Source organism: Erythrolamprus reginae, chromosome 7, assembly GCF_031021105.1.
Source record: "Erythrolamprus reginae isolate rEryReg1 chromosome 7, rEryReg1.hap1, whole genome shotgun sequence".
Lineage (NCBI taxonomy): Eukaryota > Metazoa > Chordata > Lepidosauria > Squamata > Dipsadidae > Erythrolamprus > Erythrolamprus reginae.
The window spans coordinates 15,358,524-15,382,499 of record NC_091956.1 but is presented as its reverse complement, the minus strand read 5'-3'; the positions used below and the strand labels follow the sequence as shown (position 1 = coordinate 15,382,499).

The 23,976-nt window shown below is 43.6% G+C and overlaps 1 protein-coding gene across 1 annotated transcript in view; it reads right to left on the bottom strand.

Moving 5' to 3' along the window:
- Positions 1–291: 291 nt before the first annotated feature.
- RFC1 (replication factor C subunit 1) overlaps positions 292–23,976 on the bottom strand; it is a 57,074-nt gene continuing 33,389 nt past the window's right edge. Inside the window, exons 12-25 of the mRNA XM_070757114.1 lie at positions 22,400–22,504; positions 19,436–19,820; positions 17,954–18,063; positions 15,589–15,703; positions 14,496–14,584; positions 12,029–12,166; positions 11,457–11,552; positions 9,754–9,852; positions 8,487–8,641; positions 8,284–8,401; positions 5,382–5,527; positions 3,445–3,658; positions 1,757–1,933; positions 292–748 (exon numbers count right to left, since the gene is read on the bottom strand). Of these exons, the coding sequence (XP_070613215.1) occupies positions 665–748; positions 1,757–1,933; positions 3,445–3,658; positions 5,382–5,527; positions 8,284–8,401; positions 8,487–8,641; positions 9,754–9,852; positions 11,457–11,552; positions 12,029–12,166; positions 14,496–14,584; positions 15,589–15,703; positions 17,954–18,063; positions 19,436–19,820; positions 22,400–22,504 (2,031 nt within the window). The 3' untranslated portion in view covers positions 292–664. The remainder of the gene's footprint in view (positions 749–1,756; positions 1,934–3,444; positions 3,659–5,381; positions 5,528–8,283; positions 8,402–8,486; positions 8,642–9,753; positions 9,853–11,456; positions 11,553–12,028; positions 12,167–14,495; positions 14,585–15,588; positions 15,704–17,953; positions 18,064–19,435; positions 19,821–22,399; positions 22,505–23,976) is intronic.

Here is a 23,976-nt window from a genome sequence, read left to right as displayed (position 1 = left end):
TACATGCAATTGGAGAAACCACAGGGAGGGTGGAGGCCGTGTTTCCTCCCAAAAGATTCCCAGAGAGGCCCCACGGAGGCTTCTCCCCGCCTTTTCCGGCCGTTTCCTCCCAGGAGATTCATAGAGAGGCCCCATGGAGGCTCCTGCCTTTTCCGGTTACAGTTTTGGAGGCTCGGGTTTGTAAGTGGAAAATGGTTCTTGAGAAGAGGCCAAGAGGTGTTTGTAGGTAGATGTCACTGTATATAAGACAACTTCCATTAACATGCAATGCATTTAAAGACAAAATACTGGTTAAAAATATGAAAACTAGTTTTATTGCAACTTTTACGCGGTGATGCACTTTCATATACAAAAATGAGTAACTGCTTAGGGTTTGGGTCATTATATGTTATGTACATGGGTAGGAACATAATGAGCATTTCTAAAAAAATAATGTGAAGGGAAGCACTAGCAGCTTGGACTCTTTCTACCAGAGAGCTGAGCCTTTTTCTATATTTACAGGAATCAAACAATACAAATTCTGTTTGCCTCTTTTTCTGCAAAAAGACGATTTACATACTGTATATATTTGCCGTTGCTGTGCAGTGTTCGCAAGGCAATTGGTGCAGAGTTTCCCCAACCATTCATTGTGCCCACAGTCCAACAGGAAGCTTGCATAGATAATTTATTTAGCTTTTTTCTTTGATTTTCCTTTTTTCCTTTCTTCCTTCATTTCTGCTTTTGGTGGCTTGGCAGTTTTGGTCTTTTTCTGTCAAAAAGAAGATACATTTTAAAAAAATGCAAACTGAATCACAGCGCCTCTAGCTAACTCACTAATTCATTTTTCAGTTGTAAACTCTTCCACATATTTATATGTGGGACTTTGAAGGTCTCCTGCTTAGGCAGGAAATCCTACACTACACCAGACAAATGGTTATGCAACATATTCTTAAAAACTTCCAGTGTTGGAATATGTACAACTTCTGGAGGCAAGCTTTTCCACTGGTAAATTGTTCTCCCTGTCAGGAAATTTCTCCTTAGTTCTAGGTTGCTCCTCTCCTTGTTTAGTTTCCACCCATTGCTTCTTGTTCTACCCTCAGGTGCTTTGGTTGACTCTCTCTTCTTTGTGGCAACCCCTGAGATATTGGAACACTGCTATCATGTCCTTCTGTTCATTAAACTAGCCATGCCCAGTTCCTGCAACCATTCTTCTTATGTTTTACCCTCCAGTCCCCTAATCATCTTTGTCGCTCTTCTTTGCACTTTTTCTACAACATCCCTTTTGCATCGTGGCAACCAAAATTGAATGCAGTATTCCAAGTGTGGCCTTACCAAGGCCTTATAATGTGCTATCAACACTTCACGTGATCTTCATTCTATCTCTCTATTAATGCAGCCTAGAACTATGCTAACTTTTTTGACAGCTTACTAAAAAAATCCAAAGGGACATCCTAATATACATCTAACGTTTCCAAACAAATAGCAAATCACACAGGGCATGGATGTAAAATCCAAGCAAAATATAAGGGGGAGACGATAACAGTAAAAAAAAAGTGGGGGAAAATAAACTGACTAATCTAGAACCAAAACCCTATTCAAAAACATTGTACAGATCGGTCTTCAAGTCAACTGTAAAACAGTTTCTATGCTAGGACGGCTGGAACTTTGAAGAACAGTCGCAAGGCCCATTTATTAATCACCGTTTTAAGTTCAAACACGTCTCTGAGGTCCGAGAACTGCCTGTGAATTCGCATATTTAAATGCGCTGCCAAGGTACCTTAATCATTGCGTCGCTTTCCAGGCTCCCTCGCTCGGCCTCGGCTTCATTCGATTCCAGTTCTTCGCTGATATCCGCGTCCAATGAGCCCGCTCGTTTTGACTTCGTCACAATTTGCAGGGAATACGGTGTGAGATGTGCAACTTTATTGTAGGCGCGCGTGAACGCCGATTTAACCTATTGAGGCCAAACCAATTAAGACTTTTAAGCAATTAAGACTTTTAAGTCCTCGGAGAGGGGCGGCATATAAATCCAATAAATAAATAAACAAGATCCCATTTTTGGTTCAGCAATTATTGCAAATTGCTTTACATCAACTCCTCATTTGGCAGTTGCCTTTTGCAAATACAATGGGAATAAATTTGTTTCCTGACCGATGTCCACATTTACGAGCACATGTTTTTGCCCTTGACCATGCATGCAGAAGTGAAAGTGATACTAATGTAGAGGGTAAGGGGTCATTTATCTGAATGAGATAAATATATATGTATATAAAAATATGTAGGTATGTACGTACCATGTTCCCCTGAAAATAAGAGCCTGTCTTATAATTTTTGAACCCTGAAATAAGCACTTGGCCTTTATTCCCATGAACTCAAAAGCCCAATTGGGCTTATTGTCAGGGAATGTCTTATTTTGGGGGAAACAGGGTATGTATACCTCCCAGAGACCAATAAGATCACACAGAGTTGGCCTTCTTTGGGTCCCGTCAATCAAGCAATACAGGTTCGCAGGAGTACAGGGGGGGGGGGGGGCTTCTCTGTGACTGCCTCGGCTTTATGGAACCAACTTTCTCATGGTGTCTATATTGCTCCCACTTTACTGTTTGGAGAATCAATAAAAACCACCTTCTGATCTGCTTAGACCAGGGATGTTAAACACAATGCGAACAGGAAACGTGGTTGGGGAGGGGCGTGAAGCTGGCCACGCCTAACCAGTCAGCCACGCCCAGTGAGTGACATCAAGCTGGCCATGCCCGCCCAGAACCCCTGAGGTCAACCATAGCACTGATCAGTGAAGGGTTGCTGGCTCCTGCCACTAATGGTGCGCTCTGCGCACCGTTCCCTGTCTCCAATGGGTGTGGTTGGATGCCTGAGCGAGATTTTGCTTCTGTGCGGGGAGCAAAATCTCGCGAGGGGACACGCGCACTCGCGAGATTTTGGTGGGGTTTTTGCTTCCGCGCATGCCAAAAATCACTGAAATCTCCTGCGCCCGTGCATCCTCTCATGAAATTTTGTTTCCTGCACATGCGCAGAAGCAAAGTCTCGCTCGGGCGCACACCCACCTTCCAGCAGAGCTGTGCGCACAGCTCCATTTTCACTACCAGAAAGCCCACCTCTCCAGACCCAATACTGGCTCCGATGTGGCCCACAATGAAATAGAGTTTGACCCCCTAGCTTAGAGTTCAGCTTTGCCTTTTACAAGCCAGTGTTTATACTATTCTGGGGACTAAGGGATGTAACACGCCAGATGTTCTAAGTGGCCGAAAGATCACACTTTTTTCTGCATCAATTAACCACACATGTCAACGCCGCCACCGCCTGGGTTTCAAAATCTGCATATGTTGTTGCGTTGGCTGTATCTCTCGGGAGCCGGCTATCTATTTTGAACACGATTATTGGTTCAAAGCTCCACTTTCAAGAAACCAGCCAAATACACTGACGGGCAGGGACAAACCAATCACATGCCTTGGAATCCAATTTGGAAAACACGCTGGGCTTCCCCGCCCAAGTGGTGACCTCCATGAGGTTTTCGACATCTTCCTTCAACAAGCAGTAAGAATCCATGAAGGCCACAGCGTCCCGGACTCCTTCCGAGCCTTGGCAAGTCAACGGTTTCATCACCGCATCCCGCAAATAAGACAGATAGTCCAGATTTACGGCGCTCTTACTGGTGTGCGTTCTGCGGGGAGAGAGAGAAAAAAAAAGGTATTTTAACCAGGAGCTGGAATGGGCCTGGACTTTGCCGTAAGCGCCGTCTGACTCCCAACTCTGGAGGATGTACAATACAGCCAATAAAACAAGAAAGGAATGCGCCCATTACGAAATGAAAAAGAAACGGCCAGGAAGGATGGTAGATTCAGTGAACCACAGCCACACATAATCTGAACCACCTTAACCTGAGTATCCGGGAGCACAACCTGGTCTTTAAAGCCTTCTGGAATGCCAGGAAGATCACTGGGGAGACGGCATGCTTGTCTAACAGAAAAAATGATTTTATTGAGCCAGGGTGCCTCAGTGGTCAGAGTGCAGTACTGCAGGCTATTTCTGCTGCCTCCCGGCTGCCTGCAGTTTAAATCTCACCAGACTCAAGGTCGACTCAGCCTTCCGTCCTTCCCAGTTGGGTAAAATGAGGACCCGGATTGTGGGGGCAAGAGGGTGACTCTGTAAACCGCTTAGAGAGGACTGTAAAGCAATGTGAAGTAGTATATAAGTGCTATTGCTATCCAAGTCGTGGTGGCGCAGTAGTTAGAATGCAGCATTTCAGACTTAATTCTGCCAACTGCCAGCAGTTCGATTCTGACTGGCTCGGGTTGACTCAGCCTTCCATCCTTCCAAGGTGGGTAAACTGATGACCCAGATTGTTGAGGGCAATTATGCTGACTCTGTAATTCAATTCAATTCAATTCAATTTATTAGATTTGTATGCCGCCCCTCTCTGAAGACTCCCGCTTAGAGAGGGCTGTAAAAAAACACTTTTGATTTAATATAATTAATTATCAGTTTTAAAGGCGGGCAACTAAAAATAAGAGAGAGTGGGAACAGAGTGTGGACACAGAGTTCACGAGATAATCAGAACTGCAGAAAAAAGAATTGCTGCCAATCTGCCTTCCGGGGGCGGGGGAAATATTTACCGACCACTCACATCCTGGACATAAACTGTTTCAATTCTTACCCTCAAATCGTCACTACAGAGCGCTGCACACCAAGACAACTAGACACAAGGACATTTTTCCCCCGAACGCCATCACTCTACTAAATAAATAATTCCCTCAACACTGTCAAACATTTTACTAAGTCTGCACTACTATTACTACTAGTTTTTTCCCATCATTCCTATCACCCATTTCCTCCCACTTATGACTGTATGATTGTAACTTGTTTGCATCCTTAAGATTTTTATTAATATTGATTGTTTCCTGATTGCTTACTTGACCCCTTGATGTCAACAAATGTCTTCTTTTTACATTAAACATTTCAATGTTTAATATTTAAATATTTACTGACCCCCCCACATCCTGGACATAAACTATTTCAACTCCTACCCTCAAAATGTTGCTACAGAGCACTGCACACCAAGACAACCAGACACAAAAACAGTTTTTTCCCAATCACACTTGGCCAATGAAGAATTCTATTCTCGGCCACATGATTCCCACGTGGTCTTAAGGGACAGCGCCACGTCCAGGCGATTGCAAGCATGAAGCCACGAAGGGATTCAGGCATGAGCGACTGAAGGACTTTCTCAAGCTAGGCAAGGGTACCACTCTGGGATTCCTGATCTCCCAACTCCTGCTTGCGCATCAGGTGACAGCTCTGGCCAGCAACACCTTTGCAATGGGGCAAAGATCACTGCCTCACTTAGCAACAGAAATTTTGGGGATCAACTGTAGTGCTCGTATTACCTGAGACTCATATGCATTGAAAGCTCCTGTACGATGCGGTCGTGCTTCCCCGTGGATGAAAATTTACCCAACCAACTTGGGAAACTTGGGAATTGTTGCAAATAGCCTCTCATCAACTCCCCAGGCAGGACACTTGAATAAATTGCCTGGAAATGGAAGGAAACGGGTTTTAGCACATTTAGGAATGCAGCTTAAAATTAAGAGGCATAGGAGACAATATTAAGCTATAGCGGTTAATTTGGAAAAAGATGAAAATTAGAGGCGACAAAAAGCAGGAGGCAGCATTAGAACAATAGTATATACCTAGAATAAAGAGTTATATGTGTCGAAATGACATAAAAAATTACAATTTTAGAAGAGACGCCAATAGTTTAAAGATGTATGGGAATATGTTATCAGTTTGTTAAATATAAAATGAATTAGGATTAGAATCACTCAGGCAAAGGTTAACATGGAGAAAGAAGTAGTAGAAGGGAAGGGAGTAGTGGAAGTAGGAAGGGGAAGAGAAGGAGTAAGAAGGTAGAGGAAGGAGAGATAGGGGGAGTGTAAAGAAAAACAGACTGATGATAAATAACAGCATAAAATAGGTGCAAACTATGATATTGATTTATGACTGGATAAAAATATATAATTTATTGCAGTGTTCCCTCTAATTTTTTGGGGGGGTGGGCGGAAAAGTATAGTGTCTGAGCGGCGGTCCCTTCGGGACTGGGCGGCACAGAAATAATTAATAAACAAACAAACAAACAAACAAACAAATAAAAAACCCACCCTGTTTTGCCTCAGAGAATTTCAAAATAAAATACTGTACTGTGTGTATAACAGTGAGCTCATAATAGGGCAACTCTATCAATATCAAAATGCCACTTAAATAGTTGAGCTAGTTTCAAACTAGATTTTGATTTTCTTTCTCTCTTCCTTACTCCCATTCTTTTTCTTTCTCTTTTCCTTCCTCTCTTTTTTCTATCTGTTTCTCTCTCTTCCTCTCTTCCTCTCTCTCTCCTTCCCTCTCACTCTTTCCCTCTCGGCTTCTGGGCAGGTTTGGAAAACTCTGAGTTGATGATGATGTTTAAGTGAGCGATTGCTCACTGCTCAGCTTAGAGGGAACTATGATTTATTGGTTTGGATTCGGATTATGTGTGTTATTGATAATATTTTAAGGTATATGCTTGAATATATATGTAAATTGCGAAGAAAAAACTTTTACAAAAAAGACAGTGAGTTCTAGTCCCACCTTAGCCATAAAAGTTGGCTGGGTGTCTTTGAGCCTATCCCCTGGAGACAGTGAGTTCTAGCCCCGCCTCAGGCATGAAAGTCAATTGAATGGGTTTAGATCAGTCAGTCTCTCTCAGTCCAATCTACCTCACAGGGTTATTGTGGGGAATAAAACAGGAGAACGGAGGAGCATTGGGTACATTTGCCACCTCGAGTTATTTATAAAAATAATAAAAATAAAATTGTGCCATTGGGGCACTGTCGACTCCTACTAGCCGCATAGATAAATCCCTCAGGTTTTGCAGAGGAAAATAATGAATAACGCCACCCTGAATCATCTGAGAAGAGTGGCATAGAAATCTGATAAATTATAATAATAATGATGATGTTGATGATGAAATAAATAATGAAACCAAGCTGGCTTTTAAGAAAACTGTGTGATTATTTGTGCAAGAAACAAATTTGAACTGCATTTAAACTACACCCAGAACAAGGCTATGGCTTTATAGGTTATGACCTATAAAGCCCTACATGGCTTAGGACCAGATTACCTACGGCAGTGTTTTTCAACCAGTGTGCCGTGGCACACTAGTGTGCCGCGAGACACGGTCAGGTGTGCCGTGAAGGAGGAAGCTCAGGTTCTGGTCTCACAACTTTTTGCTGAGAGAGAGAGAGAGAAAGAAAGAGTGAGAGAAAGAGAGAAAGAAAGCAAGAAAGAGAGAGAAAGAAAGCAATAGAGAGAAAAGATAGAGAGAAAGCAAGAGAGAGAGAGATAGAAAGCAAGCAAGAGAGAGAGAGAGAAAAGGAGAGGAAGGGAGAGAGAGAGAGAGAAATGAGCAAAGAGGGGAGGAAAAAAGAGAAATGAGGAAATGATTGAGACAGAGAATGAGAGGAAAGAGAGAGAAACAAGAGAGAGAGAGAGAGAGAGAGAGAAGTGACTCTTGATTTAAAACATATGATAAAAAGCACCCAAAAAATAAGAGAGAAAAAACACCAGCCCTCACCTGTTTTTGGAAATGGTTCATGTATACATGTATACACACACACACACACACACACACACACACACACACACACACACAAGAGGGGGAGGGGACAGGGATGGAAAAAGAGAGGAGAGTGTCTTAGAGTGTCGTTTTGTGTCCTTTTGGTTGGTGGTGTGCCCCAGGATTTTGTAAATGTAAAAAATGTGCCGCGGCTCAAAAAAGGTTGAAAATCACTGACCTACGGGACCACCTTCGGCCTCATGCATCTCAGCAACCGGCCAGGTCTCACAGAGTCGGCCTTCTCCAGGTAATGTCACCTGGTGAGGCCTGAAGAAGAGCCTCCTCTGTGGTGGCTCCAGCTCTTTGGAACCAACTCCTTCCGAAGATTCGTACCGCCCCCACCCTCCTGGCCTTCCGCAAGGCCTTGAAGACCCATCTTTGTCAGCAGGCACGGGGGATGCTAAGTGTTAAGAACCAACTCCGGCCGATGTTACGAATGGCTAAATTCAGTTGGATGAACGTGGATGATTGGGTTTTTAGGTAACGGCGTTTTAGAATTTTTTAGATTTTTAAATATTAGATTCCTTACACATTTCGTATGTGTATTTATGATGTTGTAAAGCTGCCCTGAGTCAATTGAGGAGGGCGGCATAGAAATCTAATTAAACAAATAAATAAAATGAATAAGGCAGCAGGAGAACCTGAGTTGGCAGAAGGCTCCAGTTTTGTCTCGCGCGAATCTGGCGGTCAACTAAGTCGCCATCGCAGATGCTGTCGGCCGTTTTGCTCAACAAGAGGAGTTCTTTCTTCAAGTTGTTTCTGAAAAAGAGGGAAGAGAGCTCATGTTCAGGCCGACATTTATTTAAACGGGCTTCAATACCCACAACTCTTTGTCGCAGCTCACCCAGCGGCGGCGGGCTTGACGTGGAGGTAGTTTTCCTGCACAAAGAGGGGTCCCAGAGAGTAATCGTGGAAGAAGAGATCTGCCTTGTCTATCAGCGACATGTGGGACGTCTCTTCTCCCTTGGCGAAAACTTTCCTCACCACATCAAAAGGACCCTGGAGAAAAAAGAGTCACTCAGGAAACCGACGAAGAGGATGGATCGGATGCGCCTGAAGTGACACGCAAACCTGTCGGTCAGATATGCTGGCATTTGTATCAAATGCCCCCCTTACAACAGGTGAGCTGGAACTAAGGGGCTGTTAACCGTGTTTTCCCCAAAATATGACCTACTCAGAAAGTAAGTCCTATCTGGATTTTTTACAGGCACCCAATATAAGCCCTACCCCCAAAATAAGCCCTAATTAAGACCCTGCCCACTCCAGGGGGGGAAATTAAACCAGGGTGTGGATACAGGGATGGAGCTGCCCTACTCAAGGCTGCTGGGATTGCCAAAGGATATTGCCGCTTCCACGCATCGCGTTTTAGGCCTTTGCACGCCCCATTTGTGGCTGTCACGTCGTGTTTTCGGGAGGCAATATGGCTTAGTGATTCCCGCAACCTTGAACAGCTCTCAAATGGAGCGTTTGGAGGCTGAAAAACACGAGACGTGAAGCCCAAAATGGCAACCCAGAACCATGCAGAAGCATGGTTGTGAACATGCACACGTAACTACATATAGTCATCTTTGTCTAAAAAGCACTGGTTGCTTAAGTGAACAACCAATTTCTCTGCAAATGTGCAAACCACATTTTCTGCGTTATCAAGGGTGGCATTTTCCGCCCTTGCTTGTATTACAGTTATGTCTCATTTCCAAACACATCAAATAAGCATGGACTTCGTTCTCTTCTTTGCTAAATGTTCTTAAGCTTTGTCAAAATTTTATGTCGTTTCTTAGGTGGTCTATAGTTTTTTAGTTTTTTTAAAAATGTGATTTATATCTAGGTACTGCTGGGTTTTTAGTAGCGGCATGGAAAATGTTTCAAATTTAAAACACTTGAGGGTTCAAAAAAAGTTCCGCTTTGAGATCAAATCCTAGTTTTAATTCTGCTGGTTTTAGAAGTATTGTGGACTTAAAATACTCTTGTATTGGGAGACTACTACAGGTGTTCCTTTAGGGCATTTTGAAGAAAGTTTAAACGAGTCATTTCAAACTTGGAAGGATTTCTAAAAGTCTCCAAAACCCCTCCTGAAGTGTGTTGCACGGACAAGGGACTTCAATCAAACTTACCAGCTTAATATCCTTTTTGGCTTTACTGGCATCTTCTTTGACACCGTCATAAGTCAAAGTTTTGTCTCTGGCACACCACATGCTGAGATTATGCAACACCTTCCAACAAAAAAGAAAACACAAATGTTCAGGCTCGCTCATAAGGCCTGTTGACTAAGGTAAAATCCACATGACAAATTCTTTTGACAAACTAATGTTGCAGATCAATATTTCCTGCTGGTCTTATTTTATTTTATAACATACAGTGGTACTTCTACCTAAGAATGCCTCTACTTACGAACTTTTCTAGATAAGAACCAGGTGTTCAAGATTTTTTTGCCTCTTCTCAAGAACCATTTTCCACTTACAAACCCAAGCCTCCGAAACTGTAACCGGAAATGGCAGGGAGAAGCTTCCATGGGGCCTCTCTAGGAATCTCCTGGGAGGAAACAGGGCCAGAAAAGGCGGGGAGAAGCCTCCGTGGGACCTCTCTAGGAATCTACTGGGAGGAAACAGGGGCAGAAAAGTGAGGAGAAGCCTCCGTGGGGCCTCTCTAGGAATCTCCTTGGAGGAAACAGGGCCGGAAAAGTGGGGAGAAGCCTCCGTGGGGCCTCTCTAGGAATCTCCTGGGAGGAAACAGGGGCAGAAAAGTGGGGAGAAGCCTCCGTGGGGCCTCTCTAGGAATCTCCTGGGAGGAAACAGGGCCAGAAAAGGCGGGGAGAAGCCTCCGTGGGACCTCTCTAGGAATCTACTGGGAGGAAACAGGGGCAGAAAAGTGGGGAAAAGCCTCCGTGGGGCCTCTCTAGGAATCTCCTTGTAGGAAACAGGGCCGGAAAAGTGGGGAGAAGCCTCCGTGGGGCCTCTCTAGGAATCTCCTGGGAGGAAACAGGGCCTCCACCCTCCCTGTGGTTTCCCCAATCGCACATAGGGAGAGGGGCGGCATACAAATCTAATAAATAATAATAATAATAATAATAATAATGATTCCTATGGGGAAAATTGCTGCTTCCTACAGATTTTTCTGCTGAAGAACCTGGTCACAGAACGAATTAAGTTCGTAAGTAGAGGTACTACTGTAATCCTTCTTTCAATCAATCCCCCTTTCCTTTCCTCTAATTGGTCAACGATTCTGCTTCCAATTGCCTTCAAGTCGTGCCTGCCAGAATGCTTTGCACATGTGCAGAGGGTAAAAGACCCCAAATGGAGGTGGGTGGGTGGAGCCTTGCGCTGCCTTCGCGACCGGCTCTCCAATGACCGACAGGCACGAGCGAACTGGGAGCATTTCACCCCTGCCTCCAGCTCTTTCATCTACAGGGTGTTCGGGGGAAAGCATTTTGAAATTCCCTGATTTCCCTGATGTTTCCCTGTAACTTGCGATCTAGTTAAGGCACATTCGTAGATGACGTCATACCAAATGGCTAAGCCGTGGAGAAATATCAATAGCTGAGGAAGCAAGTTGTTGCCAAAGTTATGCTCGTTTTTGCTTGACTCTGCCAGGCAGCGCGATCCATTTTATTTTCATGATTTTTCCCTGACTTTTAAACATTTTAATAGTTTGTTTTCCCCCCGATTTATTCCGATTTTTTTCACGAATTCCTTGATATTTCCCGAACTGCCGATTTCCCTGATAATTCCCTGATTTCCCTGTTTTGCGGGTTTGCTGGGCACGCTGCATCTTAGAACTATAAAAGGGATTGTAGATTCAGTCTTGTTAGGTGACCCACCTGTCTGATATCCTGATTAGCTGCCAGAATGAGTTCATTCATTGCCGGCGGCGGAACCTTTAATCCTTCTTTGAAAGCAATGGACATCATAGCGCCCTGCAAAAGCCATTTGTTTCGTATGAGCAAATAGAGAAAAGATTTAAAGAGGAGACAAGAGCATCGTCATTTACAGAGTTGGAAACAGGCAACATTACCTCAATGTCAACAAATATCTTCTTTTTACATTAAATGGATGCATTTATGCATAAATATGAACATACAGAAACAAGTCCAAATCTTCTACTGTCTATGGCTGCAGGAAGAAATTGCAAAAATAAAAATTGCAGGTTTCTGTTACTGCCCCGGCCCCTAACTTTTCATTACGGGTAGACCTCGGACTTACAACAGTTCAATTTAGTGAATGTTCGGAAGTTACAATGGCTCTGAAAAAAGTGATTAATAACCTCTTTTTCACTCTTAACGATTGTTCCAGCATCCCGACATGATCACACAATTTAATTTTGGATGCTTGGCAACTGGCTCGCATTTAAAGATGGTTTCCGTGTCCTGGGAGTCTGGGAAGGGTTCTTTACCTTGATCTGTTCTACCCTCGGCCTTGGAAAACGAAGGTCAAAACAATAGTGGACCAGAGAACGGATCTTGGAATGGTTCCGATCGTTGCACATGCAAATGATAGGGATTTTGGTGTGCTTGATAAGGTCTATTAGCTCCTGCAAAAGGAAAAAAAATGATGAAGTTACGAATCACTGTGGTAACTACTCAACAAACCGGTCTGCATCGAACAGGATCTAGCACCGTGATAGCGAACCTATGGCATGTGTGGCGTTGCCCTATATCAGCGCCAAAGCGCATGTGTGCACCGGCCAGCTGATTTTCAGCCTTCCAGGAGGGGCAGGAGAGGAGGCCGTTTTCACCCTGCCCAAGCTTCAAGAAAGCCTCCAAAGTCTGTGGATGGCAAAAAACAGACCCAACGGGCTTATCAGAAGCTCGGAAACAAACTACTGGTATGCCTGTTGGGCCCATTTTTCGCCATCCCCAGACGTCAGGTGTTCTGTCGAGCTCTCTGGTAGAATTCTCCCAAAAATTCACAGGTACAAATTTCAGACACACACACGTTTGAAAATTCAAAACAATGTTCTTTATAATGAAAATTCACTTAAACCAAGCCCTCTTTTGGTATAGCAAAGAGCACTGTCTCCAAACAAACTGGTAATTTGTACAAGTCCCTTATCAGTTCTGTGATACTTAGCTTGCAGCTGTGAGGCAATTCACAGTCCTTTTTTCACAAAGTGAAACACACTTTTCCCTGGTTTAGTTTCAAAGCGGGGAAAAAGCAGCACACGAAAGGTCCAAGTCAGTAAAGCAGTCATGAAACACAACAATCAGAGAATCCTCCACAATGGCCAAACCCACAGGCTGCTCTTTATAGCAGCCTCACTAATTACCACAGCCCCACCCAACCACAGGTGGCCTCATTTTCTTTGATAATAATCTCTCAGTTGTTGTTGCCTATGCATCGCTCTCCACATGTGTGGCTGTATCATTAACTTTTGTTCCGAATCCAAGGAGGAGCTAGATAATTGGTCTCCTTCTGAGCTGTCTGCCACACTCTCCTCCTCCCTGTCACTCATGTCTTCTTGGTCAGAGAAGCCTTCATCAGCAGATTCCACCGGGGGCAAAACAGGCCTGCAGCATGTGGATGTCTCCCCCACATCCACAGTCCTTGGGGCAGGAGCTGGGCCAGAGCTAACCACAACATCAGGATGTTTTCCTGATGCCTGAGAAGGGCAAAAAATGGCACAACTGGAAGTCTGGAGGCTTCAGTGAGGTTTGTGCACATGCGTAGGGAGTAGGAATCACGGGGTGGGGGTTTGTACATGCATGTGCAGGGGTAGAGGGCATTATCAGTAGGGGTACACACATGAGCATTATCGCATGCACCGTTTTGGCACCCAAGCAAAAAAAGGTCCGCCATCACTGATCTAGCAGATCAAAATGCTGTCACAAAATTAAGATTCCCAGATTTTAGTTCACTAATCTTTTTTTAATTATTTATAGTTATTTATAAATATGCATATATAGAACACCACTGAAACTGAATGTTTTATATGTTGTTTAAATTTATATGCTAATCTGTCTGTCCATTTTCTTTCTTTTTTCTTTCTTTTTTCTTTGTATGTTGTTTGTTTAAATTGTTTTTCTTTTCTATCTATTTTTATATGTAGAAACTTAATAAGGATTATTTTAAAAAAAAAATAAATCTTTTTTTAATATCTTCTCAATCCAATGTTGAATTTCTGTCCAGTATTTTTTGGCTTCTATACAAGTTCCACACATATTTTTGCTAGGTATTTTACCAAGAAAATTTAATGAAGAAGAAACGTATTTAATCATTCATATAGTGACTGCAGCTAGAATTATATATGCACAAAATTGGAAGTTGAATAGAATACCGACAGAAAGAGAGATGTTAAGATTATGGACTGTGCTGAAATGAATAAACTTATTTTGAGAATTAAAGAAGATTCGAAATATTATAAAATTTGGGGGGAAATTTATGAATTAAATTTAAAATAGTTAAAATAGATAAGTATTTTGAAAGTGATGCAAAAGAATTAGAAATTGGATGGGTAGGAACCCGGATGATAAAAAGAGAATGGTGGTAGCATTTGATAATTATGTAACACAAATCTAAAGCAGTTTAAGATTTATACTACGTATTTCAAATATAAGTTTTCTATTTTTATTTGTCAATTTGCTTAATGGTTGGAGCGATGAAGCTATGTAGTTTTAATGAAAGTAGAAATTTAAAATATTCCATAATTTTTTTACTAGATAAGAAAATTTATATATATTATATTGTTAGGTATCGATATTGTGTTTTTATTCATGTATGTTTGGAGAAAAAATAAAAAACTTTATACCCTAAACAAAAGGATTCCCAGATTTTTTAAACAGGTAAATTAAAGCAAGTTGGATTTTTTTTGCTGCTGTTCAGTATAAACATTCCTTTACATGTCGGCGTCATGCGTTCCTTACCTGTATCCCACCTCGGTCTTCATTGCCAGCCATCCCATCCACCTCATCCATGATAAGGACGTGATTTGCGCTGACGGAACGCGACGCCCCTAAGGATGGAGCAGGGGAAACCGAAAGAAATGGCACAGAAATCAGACTATTGACCTGTTCTGCCTGGCGTGACAGCTGAACAGTAATTAAGGTCAAACACACAGACTGAAATTTCAGAAACACAAAAATATATTACATTAAAAGGTTGGCTGAGAGCCGCAATTACAGCAAAAGAATGTATGTTTACTGGCAAAGAGTCTGAGTTATCTTCAAGGCCAATAACCAAGGTCCAACCCCACGGTTTGTAAATAATATCTACAAACTGGGCTGAAGCAAGGGTGTTCACTATTTTTGCAATAGCTACAGTCTTTCATAAAGCAGTTGTCCAAAGGCTGGGTTTCTCCAAAAAGCAGGGATGTTGGTTTAGAGAAAACTCTGGATCTGTTTCTCTTTCTCTGCTAAACCACGAACGATAACTCCTGCAAAGCACACTCCCCTTTTATGCACGCTGCAGAATTCCCTATTACTCTCAACTGTGATTAAGATCGCCTCCTGCGTCTGCACAGCTGTTCCTGCCTCTCCCTAATCCTTCACACACACACACACACACATTCAGGATTGGATCATTAATCACCCTCTCCTCATCTGACCCAGGCAAGGCCCTAGCTGGGGGTTTCACAAGCATTGCAGGGGCCTCCACCTCTATCTCTCCAGAACCTTCATCTTCCATCTCTCCTTCCCCCATCACTGTCTGAATCCTCCCGATAGCCACATAGGTCTCCGATGCTTGGACGGACCCAGCTCCTCTGGCTCAAAATCCGTTATCACTGGCTATGATCCAACCACAACACAACCAAAGACGCAGCTGCAGAACTCCTGTTGCTATTTGACGCGAAATTACAATATGCAGGGTTGAACCAGCAGTTCTCTCAACGAGGAACTCTTGAGGGTCTTATGGGCTTTAGCTGCCATTTAATCCCAAACAGGGTCACACACACAACCCGCCTCCATTTAGCTTTTCCAACTTCGAATGAAAAGCAAAATCCCGCAGCGATGAAGATACCTGAGCAGAATCCTTTGATGCTGGTGTTATTTAGAGATTCGGCCACCACCTCTTTAAGGCTGTTCTTGCTGCGGGTGTCGCTCGCGTTCAACTCCACGTAACTCAAACCAAGTTCCTGATTTCGGTAAACAATGAGGCAACAGTATTGGGAGAAGGACATTAATCACATCTTTGCCCACAGGCTAATTTTTACAGGCTGACAAAGACTCCGATCTACCCCCTTGGCACGTTGTTTGTTTCAGATGAGCAATGAAAAAAACTAGATGACAGGCCATTTTCATCTGGACAGGGAGTCTCTACTCACAGTCACTCATGCCCTTATCACCTTGAGGCTCAACTACTGCAAAGTCTCTACGTGGGGCTACCTTTGAAGAGCGTTTGGAAACTATAAATTGTGCAGAATGCAGCCATGCGAGCGGTCATGGGCCTACCCAAACATGCCCATATCTCTCCAACACTCCCTGGTCTGCACTGCCTGCCAATTGGTTTCCGGATTCAATTCAAAGTGTTGGTTAGGACATATAAAGCCCTACATGGCATGGGACCAGATTGCTTACGGGACCACCTTCTGCTGCATGACTCCCAGTGACCAGTTAGGTCCCACAGAGTCGGCCTTCTACAGGTCCCATCAACTAGACAATGTGGCTTGGCAGGGCTTAGGGGAAGAGCCTTCTCTGTGGGGGGCCCGGCCTTCTGGAATCAGCTCCCCTCAGAGATTCGTACTGCCCCCACCCTCCTTGTCTTTCGTAAAAGTCTAAAGACCCATCTATACCACCAGGCTTGGGGTCATTAGACACTGCCCTCTGGCCAATGAATGTATGGTGGGTTTGTTGACTGAATGGATATGTGTGCATTTTAATTGGCTTTCTGGTTTTTAGATTTAACTCTTAACTTTAATTAATTAGATTTCCATGTACATTGTCTTTTTATATGTTGTAAGCCACCCCGAGTCCTCAGACAGAGGCGGCATATAAATCCGATTAATAAAGTAAATAAATAAAATAAAATTTTGATTGTTGAAAACGATTTCAAATTAAGCCACTGGTATTAATTGTGTCAGTGGAGAGACACAAAGGCAGCAAGACACAAACAACACTTGAGGTCTTCATCTTGGCTTCGTGATTGCAACTGTTCTGACCTAGGCTTCCTGATAAATAATAAAGCACAAATGTCTGTGGTTCCAAAACCCCCCTTTTTATTTTAATGGCTATGAGTTATGTTCATTCACAGCCGTAATAAGTCCCAAACAATATTAGTGTCAGGCAGAAAGCAATTATGTGGAGTTAGAGACTTTGGCCTGCCAAAACAGATTAGTGACTGGCATTGAAAAATGATCACTGGAGCGTCCTCATGGTCACATAATCAAAGTTCAGATGATTGGTAACTGGTTCATATTATGACAGTTGCAGCATCATGTGATTGTATGTTAGGAAAAACTTCAGAAGAGAAGGATTTAGGGGTAGTGATTTCTGACAGTCTCAAAATGGGTGAACAGTGCGGTCAGGCGGTAGGGAGTAGAATGCTTGGCTGCATAGCTAGAGGTATAACAAGCAGGAAGAGGGAGATTGTGATCTCACTGTAAATAGCACTGGTGAGACCACATTTGGAATACTGTGTTCAGTTCTGGAGACCTCACCTACAAAAAGATATTGAAAAATTGAACCGGTCCAAAGATGGGCTACAAAAATGGTAGAAGATCTTAAGCATAAAACATATCAGGAAAAACTTCATGAACTCAACCTGTCTAGTCTGGAGGACAGAAGAGAAAGGGGGGACATGATCGAAATATTTAAATATGTTAAAGAGTTAAATGAGGTTCAGGAGGGAAGTGTTTTTAATAGGAAAGTGAACCCAAGAACAAGGGGGCTCAATCTGAGGTTAGTTGGGGGAAAGACCAGAAACAACGTGAGAAAATATTATTGATTGAAAGAGTAGTAGATGCTTGGAACAAACTTCCAGCAGACATGATAGGTCAATCCACAGGAATTGAATCTAAACACGCCTGGGATAAACATATATCCATCCTAAAATAAAATACAGGAAATAGTATAAGAGCAGACTAAGTGGACCAGGAGGTTTTTTTCTGCCGTCAATCTTCTATGTTTCTATCCCATTTTGCCACCTTCCGACCAGCAAATTCAAGCTAGATTCACTTAACAACAGTTAGTGTTACTAATTTAACAAATGCAAGGATTCACTTAAGCAAGGATGGCGGGAAAGGTTGTAAAATGGGGCAAAACATTTCTTAACAAATGTTTGTTAAGTGTTCAGTCTCCCCCCCCACACACACACACAAAACAAAATAACCCCATTTCACGCAGATCCGATCTCCCACCTCTTCCGCCTGTGTGAAAACACAACTCACCTGACAAACGAGCGATGCTGTCGTGGTTTTGCCTACTCCCGGGGGTCCGGAAAGCAAAGCAGCTTTGGAATTAGCGCCATCGTCTTTGCTTCCAAACTTACTGGATTTGACTGTGGAGAAAATGGAAGGAATGTTTTAGCCAGTTATGGGACACAGCGAGAACGACAGGCGAAACCTAGTGTCTATAAAGTTGAAGAGGGGGCTGGAGGCTAAAACATATAAAGAACACTTGCTGGAATTGGGTATGTCTCGTTTAATGACAAGAAGGATCAGGGGAGACACCATAGCAGTCTTCCAATATCTCAGGGGTTGCTACAAAGAAGAGGGAGTCAACCTATTCTCCAGAACACCTGAGAGTAGAACAAGAAGCAACGGGTGGAAACTAAACAAGGAGAGAAGCAACTTAGAACTAAGGAGGAATTTCCTGACAGTTGGAACAATGAATCAATGGGACAACTTGCCTCCAGAAGTTGTGAATTCTCCAACACTGGAGGTTTTTAAGAAGAGACTGCACAACCATTTGTCTGAAATGGAATACGGTTTCCTGTTTTGAGAAAGGTTGGACTAGAAGACCTCCAAGGTCCCTTGTTATTGAATAACCCAGTTATTCTATTAACTCTTTAGTCAATAAAATAACTCCGATTACATGCCCAGTGATGGCGAACTTTTTTTGATTTGCTTGCCAAAAGGGAGGGGGCACAGGGAGGAGAGCACACGCATGCTCACACCCATGATTCCATGCCCCCCCCCCCGGCAAATACACATGTGGCCCCCCCCACTCCCAGCATGACCGTTTTTTCCTCTCCCCAAACTTCAGAGCATTTCTAGGAGCCTTGGGAGGGCAAAAATGGCCTTCCTTGCTCGACAGAAGTCCTCCAGAGGCCAAAACGTTCAGGTTGGGAAACAGGCCATTTTTGCCCTCACCAGAAAGACGTAGAAAGACTTTGGAGCTTGGGGAGAGCAAAAAAGCAGGGTTTCCGGTCCAACCAGAAGTCGGGAAATGGCCTTCATCACCAGAGGTCCTCCGGAGGCTGGAAATGTTCAAGTTAAGAAACGGGCCCTAAAGGGTTAAATAAGGTTCAGGGGGGAAGTTTTTTTAATAGGAAAGTGAACACCAGAACAAGGGGGCACAATCTCAGGTGAGTTGGGGGAAAGATCAGAAGCAACGTGAGAAAATATTATTTTACTGAAAGAGTAGTAGATGCTTGGAACAAACTTCCAGCAGACGTGGTTGGTAAATCCACAGTCACTGAATTTAAACATGCCTGGGATAAACATAGATCCACCCTAAGATAAAATACAGGAAATAGCATAAGGGCAGACTAGATGGACCATGAGGTCTTTTTTCGGCCGTCAGTCTTCTATGTTGTCTGTTTCTGTGCCGTTGCGACTTTGAACGATTGCTTAAAGGAACGATTGTAAATCGAGAACTCCCCCCCGAAAAAAAGAGATAGAAATCGCGTGCCAGAATAATACGATTACCTTGTTTGTCTTGCAAAGAATTCTTCTGCCAGTTTTTAAGCCAACGCAAGAGTTTATTAGCGCAGCTCTGCTCGCCTTGTTGCCCAATGATGGTTTTGAGGGACATGGGCTTGTATTTGTCCACCCACAATAACGTTCCCCCTCCGTTTTTATTCGTCTCCTTCTTTTTCTCCTTGGAAACTGGCTTCTCTTCCTCTTCCTCCAGGAAGTCCAGCCCTCTCCTTACTGCCCCGGCTTCCTGTTTGACGGATTGCAAAGGTGCTGCGTTTTCAGCAAGGAAGGTTTTCTTTCGGGAGTCGGAATCCAGCTTTGCGGGGCTGGGTTTCCTTTTGTGGGCTTTCGTTTCCGGGGATGTTTTTTCGTCCTTGGACTTTGTTTTCTTGGCCTTTAAAAAAAAGGAAAGGAAAGGAAGGGCTACACTGAGAACGAAGGGGGATCTTTGCAAACTTGAGGGGACTGGCCCCAAAAAAGCAAGACATCATAAACCATGGAACACAACAGCTCAGACTCTTGGATAGAATGAAGCTTAAAACAAATACAGTGGTACCTCTACTTAAGAACTTAATTTGTTCCATTACCAGGTTCTGAAGTAGAAATGTTTGTAAGAAGAAGCAATTTTTCCCATAGGAATCAATGTGAAAGCAAATAATGCGTGCGATTGGGGAAACCACAGGAAGGGTGGAGGCCCTGTTTCTTCCCAGGAGATTCCTAGAGAGGCCCCACAGAGGCTTTTCTCTGCCTTTTCCGGTTAGTTTCAGAGGCTCGGGTTTGTAAGTGGAAAATAGTTCTTGAGAAGAGGCAAAAATATCTTGAACACCCGGTTCTTATCTAGAAAAGTTTGTAAGTAGAAGCGTTCTTAGGTGGAGGTACCACTGTATGCTACTTTGGAAATTGTTTGAATTCTCTGGGCGCCAATAAGGAGGTTCACTCAATTATATTATTCCTGCCAAGGCAAGGAAAATTCTTCTCACTTTTTGGGGGCACCTGTCAGATTTATTCTGTTTCATACTTGTTTATAGAGGACTAGTAACTGTACCCTCTACATGTCAAGACAGGCTATTAATGCAAGGGTAGCCAACCTTGGCCATTTTAAGACCTCTGGAATTCAACTCCCAGAATTCCCCAGCCAAGCTGGCAGTGGAATTCTGAGAGTTGAAGTCTACAGGTCTTAAAGTGGCCAAGATTGGACATCCCTAATATAATTCCTTTATCAAAAATGACCAGTCGGTCTCCGGATGCAATTCAAGGTGTTGATTATTACCTTCAAAGGCCTACATGGCTTAGGACCACACTAAATACGGGACTGCCTTCTACTGTACACCTCCCAGCGGCCAATAAGGGGCCACAGAGTCGGCCTTCTCCAGGTCCCGTCTACCAAACAATGTCAGTTGGCGGGGCCGCAGGGAAGGGCCTTCTCTGTGGTGGCTTCAATGCTCTGGAACCAACTACCTCCGGAGATCCGCAATACCCCCACCTAACTGACCTTCCGGAAAACTATTAAGACCTGGCCTTTCCAGCAGGCCAAGGCCTTTAGTTTATTATCTTGATTCAGCCATTGGGAGATATGCATGGTTTTATTAAGGGTTAATGTATTTTTAAATTGTTTATAATAGTTGTTTTTGTTGTGAGCCACCCAGAGTCCATGTAGCTGGGTGGTATATAAATTTTACAAACAAACAAACAAATCAATCAATCAAACAAATTTTGAAAAACTGTTGGCTGGGACTTTGCTGGAGAGGAATTCACTGTAAAATAAATAAAAGGGGTTTTATCAGGACATAAAGTTGGCTTCATGCTTTCAGGGAAGCCTAGGTCAGGAAACCTTCTTTCCACAATTATATTTAAGCAAATTCCCTTGGGTGCTCATGGAACGAGAGAAGTATACTTTCTCTCATTTCTTCCTGATGTATGGATTCTCCTCACCTTCTCTAGGAAGGAGGGAACCCCGACTGCCTCATGCATCCCAGCAGGCGGTTAGGTCCCACAGAGTTGGCCTTCTTCAGGTTCCGTCGGCCAGACAATGTTGTCTGGTGGGGCTAGGGGAAGAGCCTTCTCTGTGGTGGCCCCGTCCCTCTGGAACGAACTCCCTCCAGAGATACGTACCGCCCCTTCCCTCCTGATCTTTCGTAAAGCTCTGAAGACCCACCTCTGACAGCGAGCATGGGGGCCGTGAGCAACGAAATTGTCTCCAGCCAATGTTGTGAATGATTGAATTGTATGAATGTGGATGAACGTGCATGGGTTTTTTGCTAATTTTGTATATTTCTTTTAAAATAATTAGATTTTTACACATATATTGTTTGTATTTATTAGGTTGTACGCTGCGAGAAGGCCTAGAAGTCGAATGAATGAATGAATGAATGAATGAATAACCTCTCAATTAATGGCAGCCTTCCCCATTAATGCTAATGCTACAGGTCTTTTGCTGGCTGTCAGTCATCTTCTCCTAGCACAATTGTGGGAATGGCAGAGCCTTCTCTGTGGTGGCCCCGGCCCTCTGGAACGAACTCCCTCCAAAGATACACACCGCCCCTTCCCTCCTGGTCTTTCGTAAAGCTCTGAAGACCCACCTCTGCCAGTGGGCCGTGAGCAAAAAAATTGTCTCCAGCCAACGTTGTGAATGATTGAATTGTATGAATGTGGATGAACGTGCATGGATTTTTTTAGTATTTTGCTAATTTTGTATATTTCTTTTAAAATAATTAGATTTCTACACATATATTGTTTGCATTTATTATGTTGTACGCCGCCCTGAGTCGCTTCAAAAAGGGCAACATAGAAGTCTAATGAATGAATAAATAAATGAATAAATAATAAATAACCTCTCAGTTAATGTCAGCCTTCCCCATTAATGCTAACGCTACAGGTCTTTTGCTGCCTGTCAATCATCTTCTCCTTGCACAATTGTGGGAATGGCAGGAAGCAGGAATGTCGAGCCAGGAATCACTGCAAGGGGGTACTAACCTCTGTTTCAGCTGCTACTTCATACTTGGACCTTTTGCCTGGAGTATTTCGTATCAGGTCAAACAAGCCATCTTCGTCGACAATTTTCGTCCCTAAAGCCGATGCCTGTCGGCAAAATTCAGATCAAGGCGAAGTCATATTTCTATGGCGGCTTATGTGTCAAAAACATTTGGAAAAACAAACAGGAGGAGGTCGACCTATTCTCTGAAGTACCATAAGGCACTCCCAAAGTTTCTTTTTCAGGAGCCAACTTGGACTTTCTTCGTTTTTCTTTGAAGACGTTTCATTTCTCTCAAAGGATACAAATGACCAGCCGTCTGCAAGGAACATCAATCCTTCCATTCCCCACCATCCAGTCAGAGCTGAAGAAGCTTTTGGGAGGAGAGGTGAAATGTCTTCAAAGAAAAAACAGAAACTCCACTTCCCTATTGAAAAAAAACGCTTTTGGGACAACTGTGACCCGAATGAATACGAATCTCCACAGCCTCCATAGACATGGAAACTAACCAAGCAGAGAAACAACCAGTCAGCGAAGCAGTGGAAGTGATGTGCCGGTGCCTGGAGGCTGTTGGGGTCTGGATGGGTGTCAACAGACTCAAGCTCAACCCGGATAAGACGGAGTGGCTGTGGGTTTTGCCTCCCAAGGACAATTCCATCTGTCCATCCATCACCCTCGGGGGGGAATTATTGACCCCCTCGGAGGGTCCGCAACTTGGGCGTCCTCCTCGATCCACAGCTCACATTAGAGAAACATCTTTCAGCTATGGCGAGGGGGGCGTTTGCCCAGGTTCGCCTGGTGCACCAGTTGCGGCCCTATCTGGACCGGGAGTCACTGCTCACAGTCACTCATGCCCTCATCACCTCGAGGCTCAACTACTGTAATGCTCTCTACATGGGGCTACCTTTGAAAAGTGCTCGGAAACTTCAGATCGTGCAGAATGCAGCTGCGAGAGCTATCATGGACTTTTCTAAATATGCCCATGTCACACCAACACTCCACAGTCTGCATTGGTTGCCGATCAGTTTCCGGTCCCAATTCAAAGTGTTGGTTATGACCTATAAAGCCCTTCATGGCATCGGACCAGAATATCTCCGGGACTGCCTTCTGCCGCACGAATCCCAGCGATCAGTTAGGTCCCACAGAGTTGGCCTTCTCCGGGTCCTGTCAACTAAACAATGTCAGTTGGCGGGACCCAGGGGAAGAGCCTTCTCTGTGGCGGCCCCGACCCTTTGGAACCAACTCCCCCCAGATATCAAAGTTGCCCCCACCCTCCTTGCCTTTCGTAAGCTCCTTAAAAGCCACCTCTGTCGTCAGGCATGGGAGAATTGACTTTTTCCCTCCCCCTAGGCTTATAAAATTTATGCATGGTACGCTAGTATGTATGATTGGTTTTAAATTGGGGTTTTTAAAATTAACTTAAATATTAGATTTGTTTTACATTGTATTGTTATTGCTGTGAGCCGCCCCGAGTCTGCGGAGAGGGGCGGCATACAAATCTGAATAATAAAATAAATAAATAAAATAAACCTAGAAGTAAGGAAAAAATTCCTGACAGTGAGAACCATTAACCAGTGGA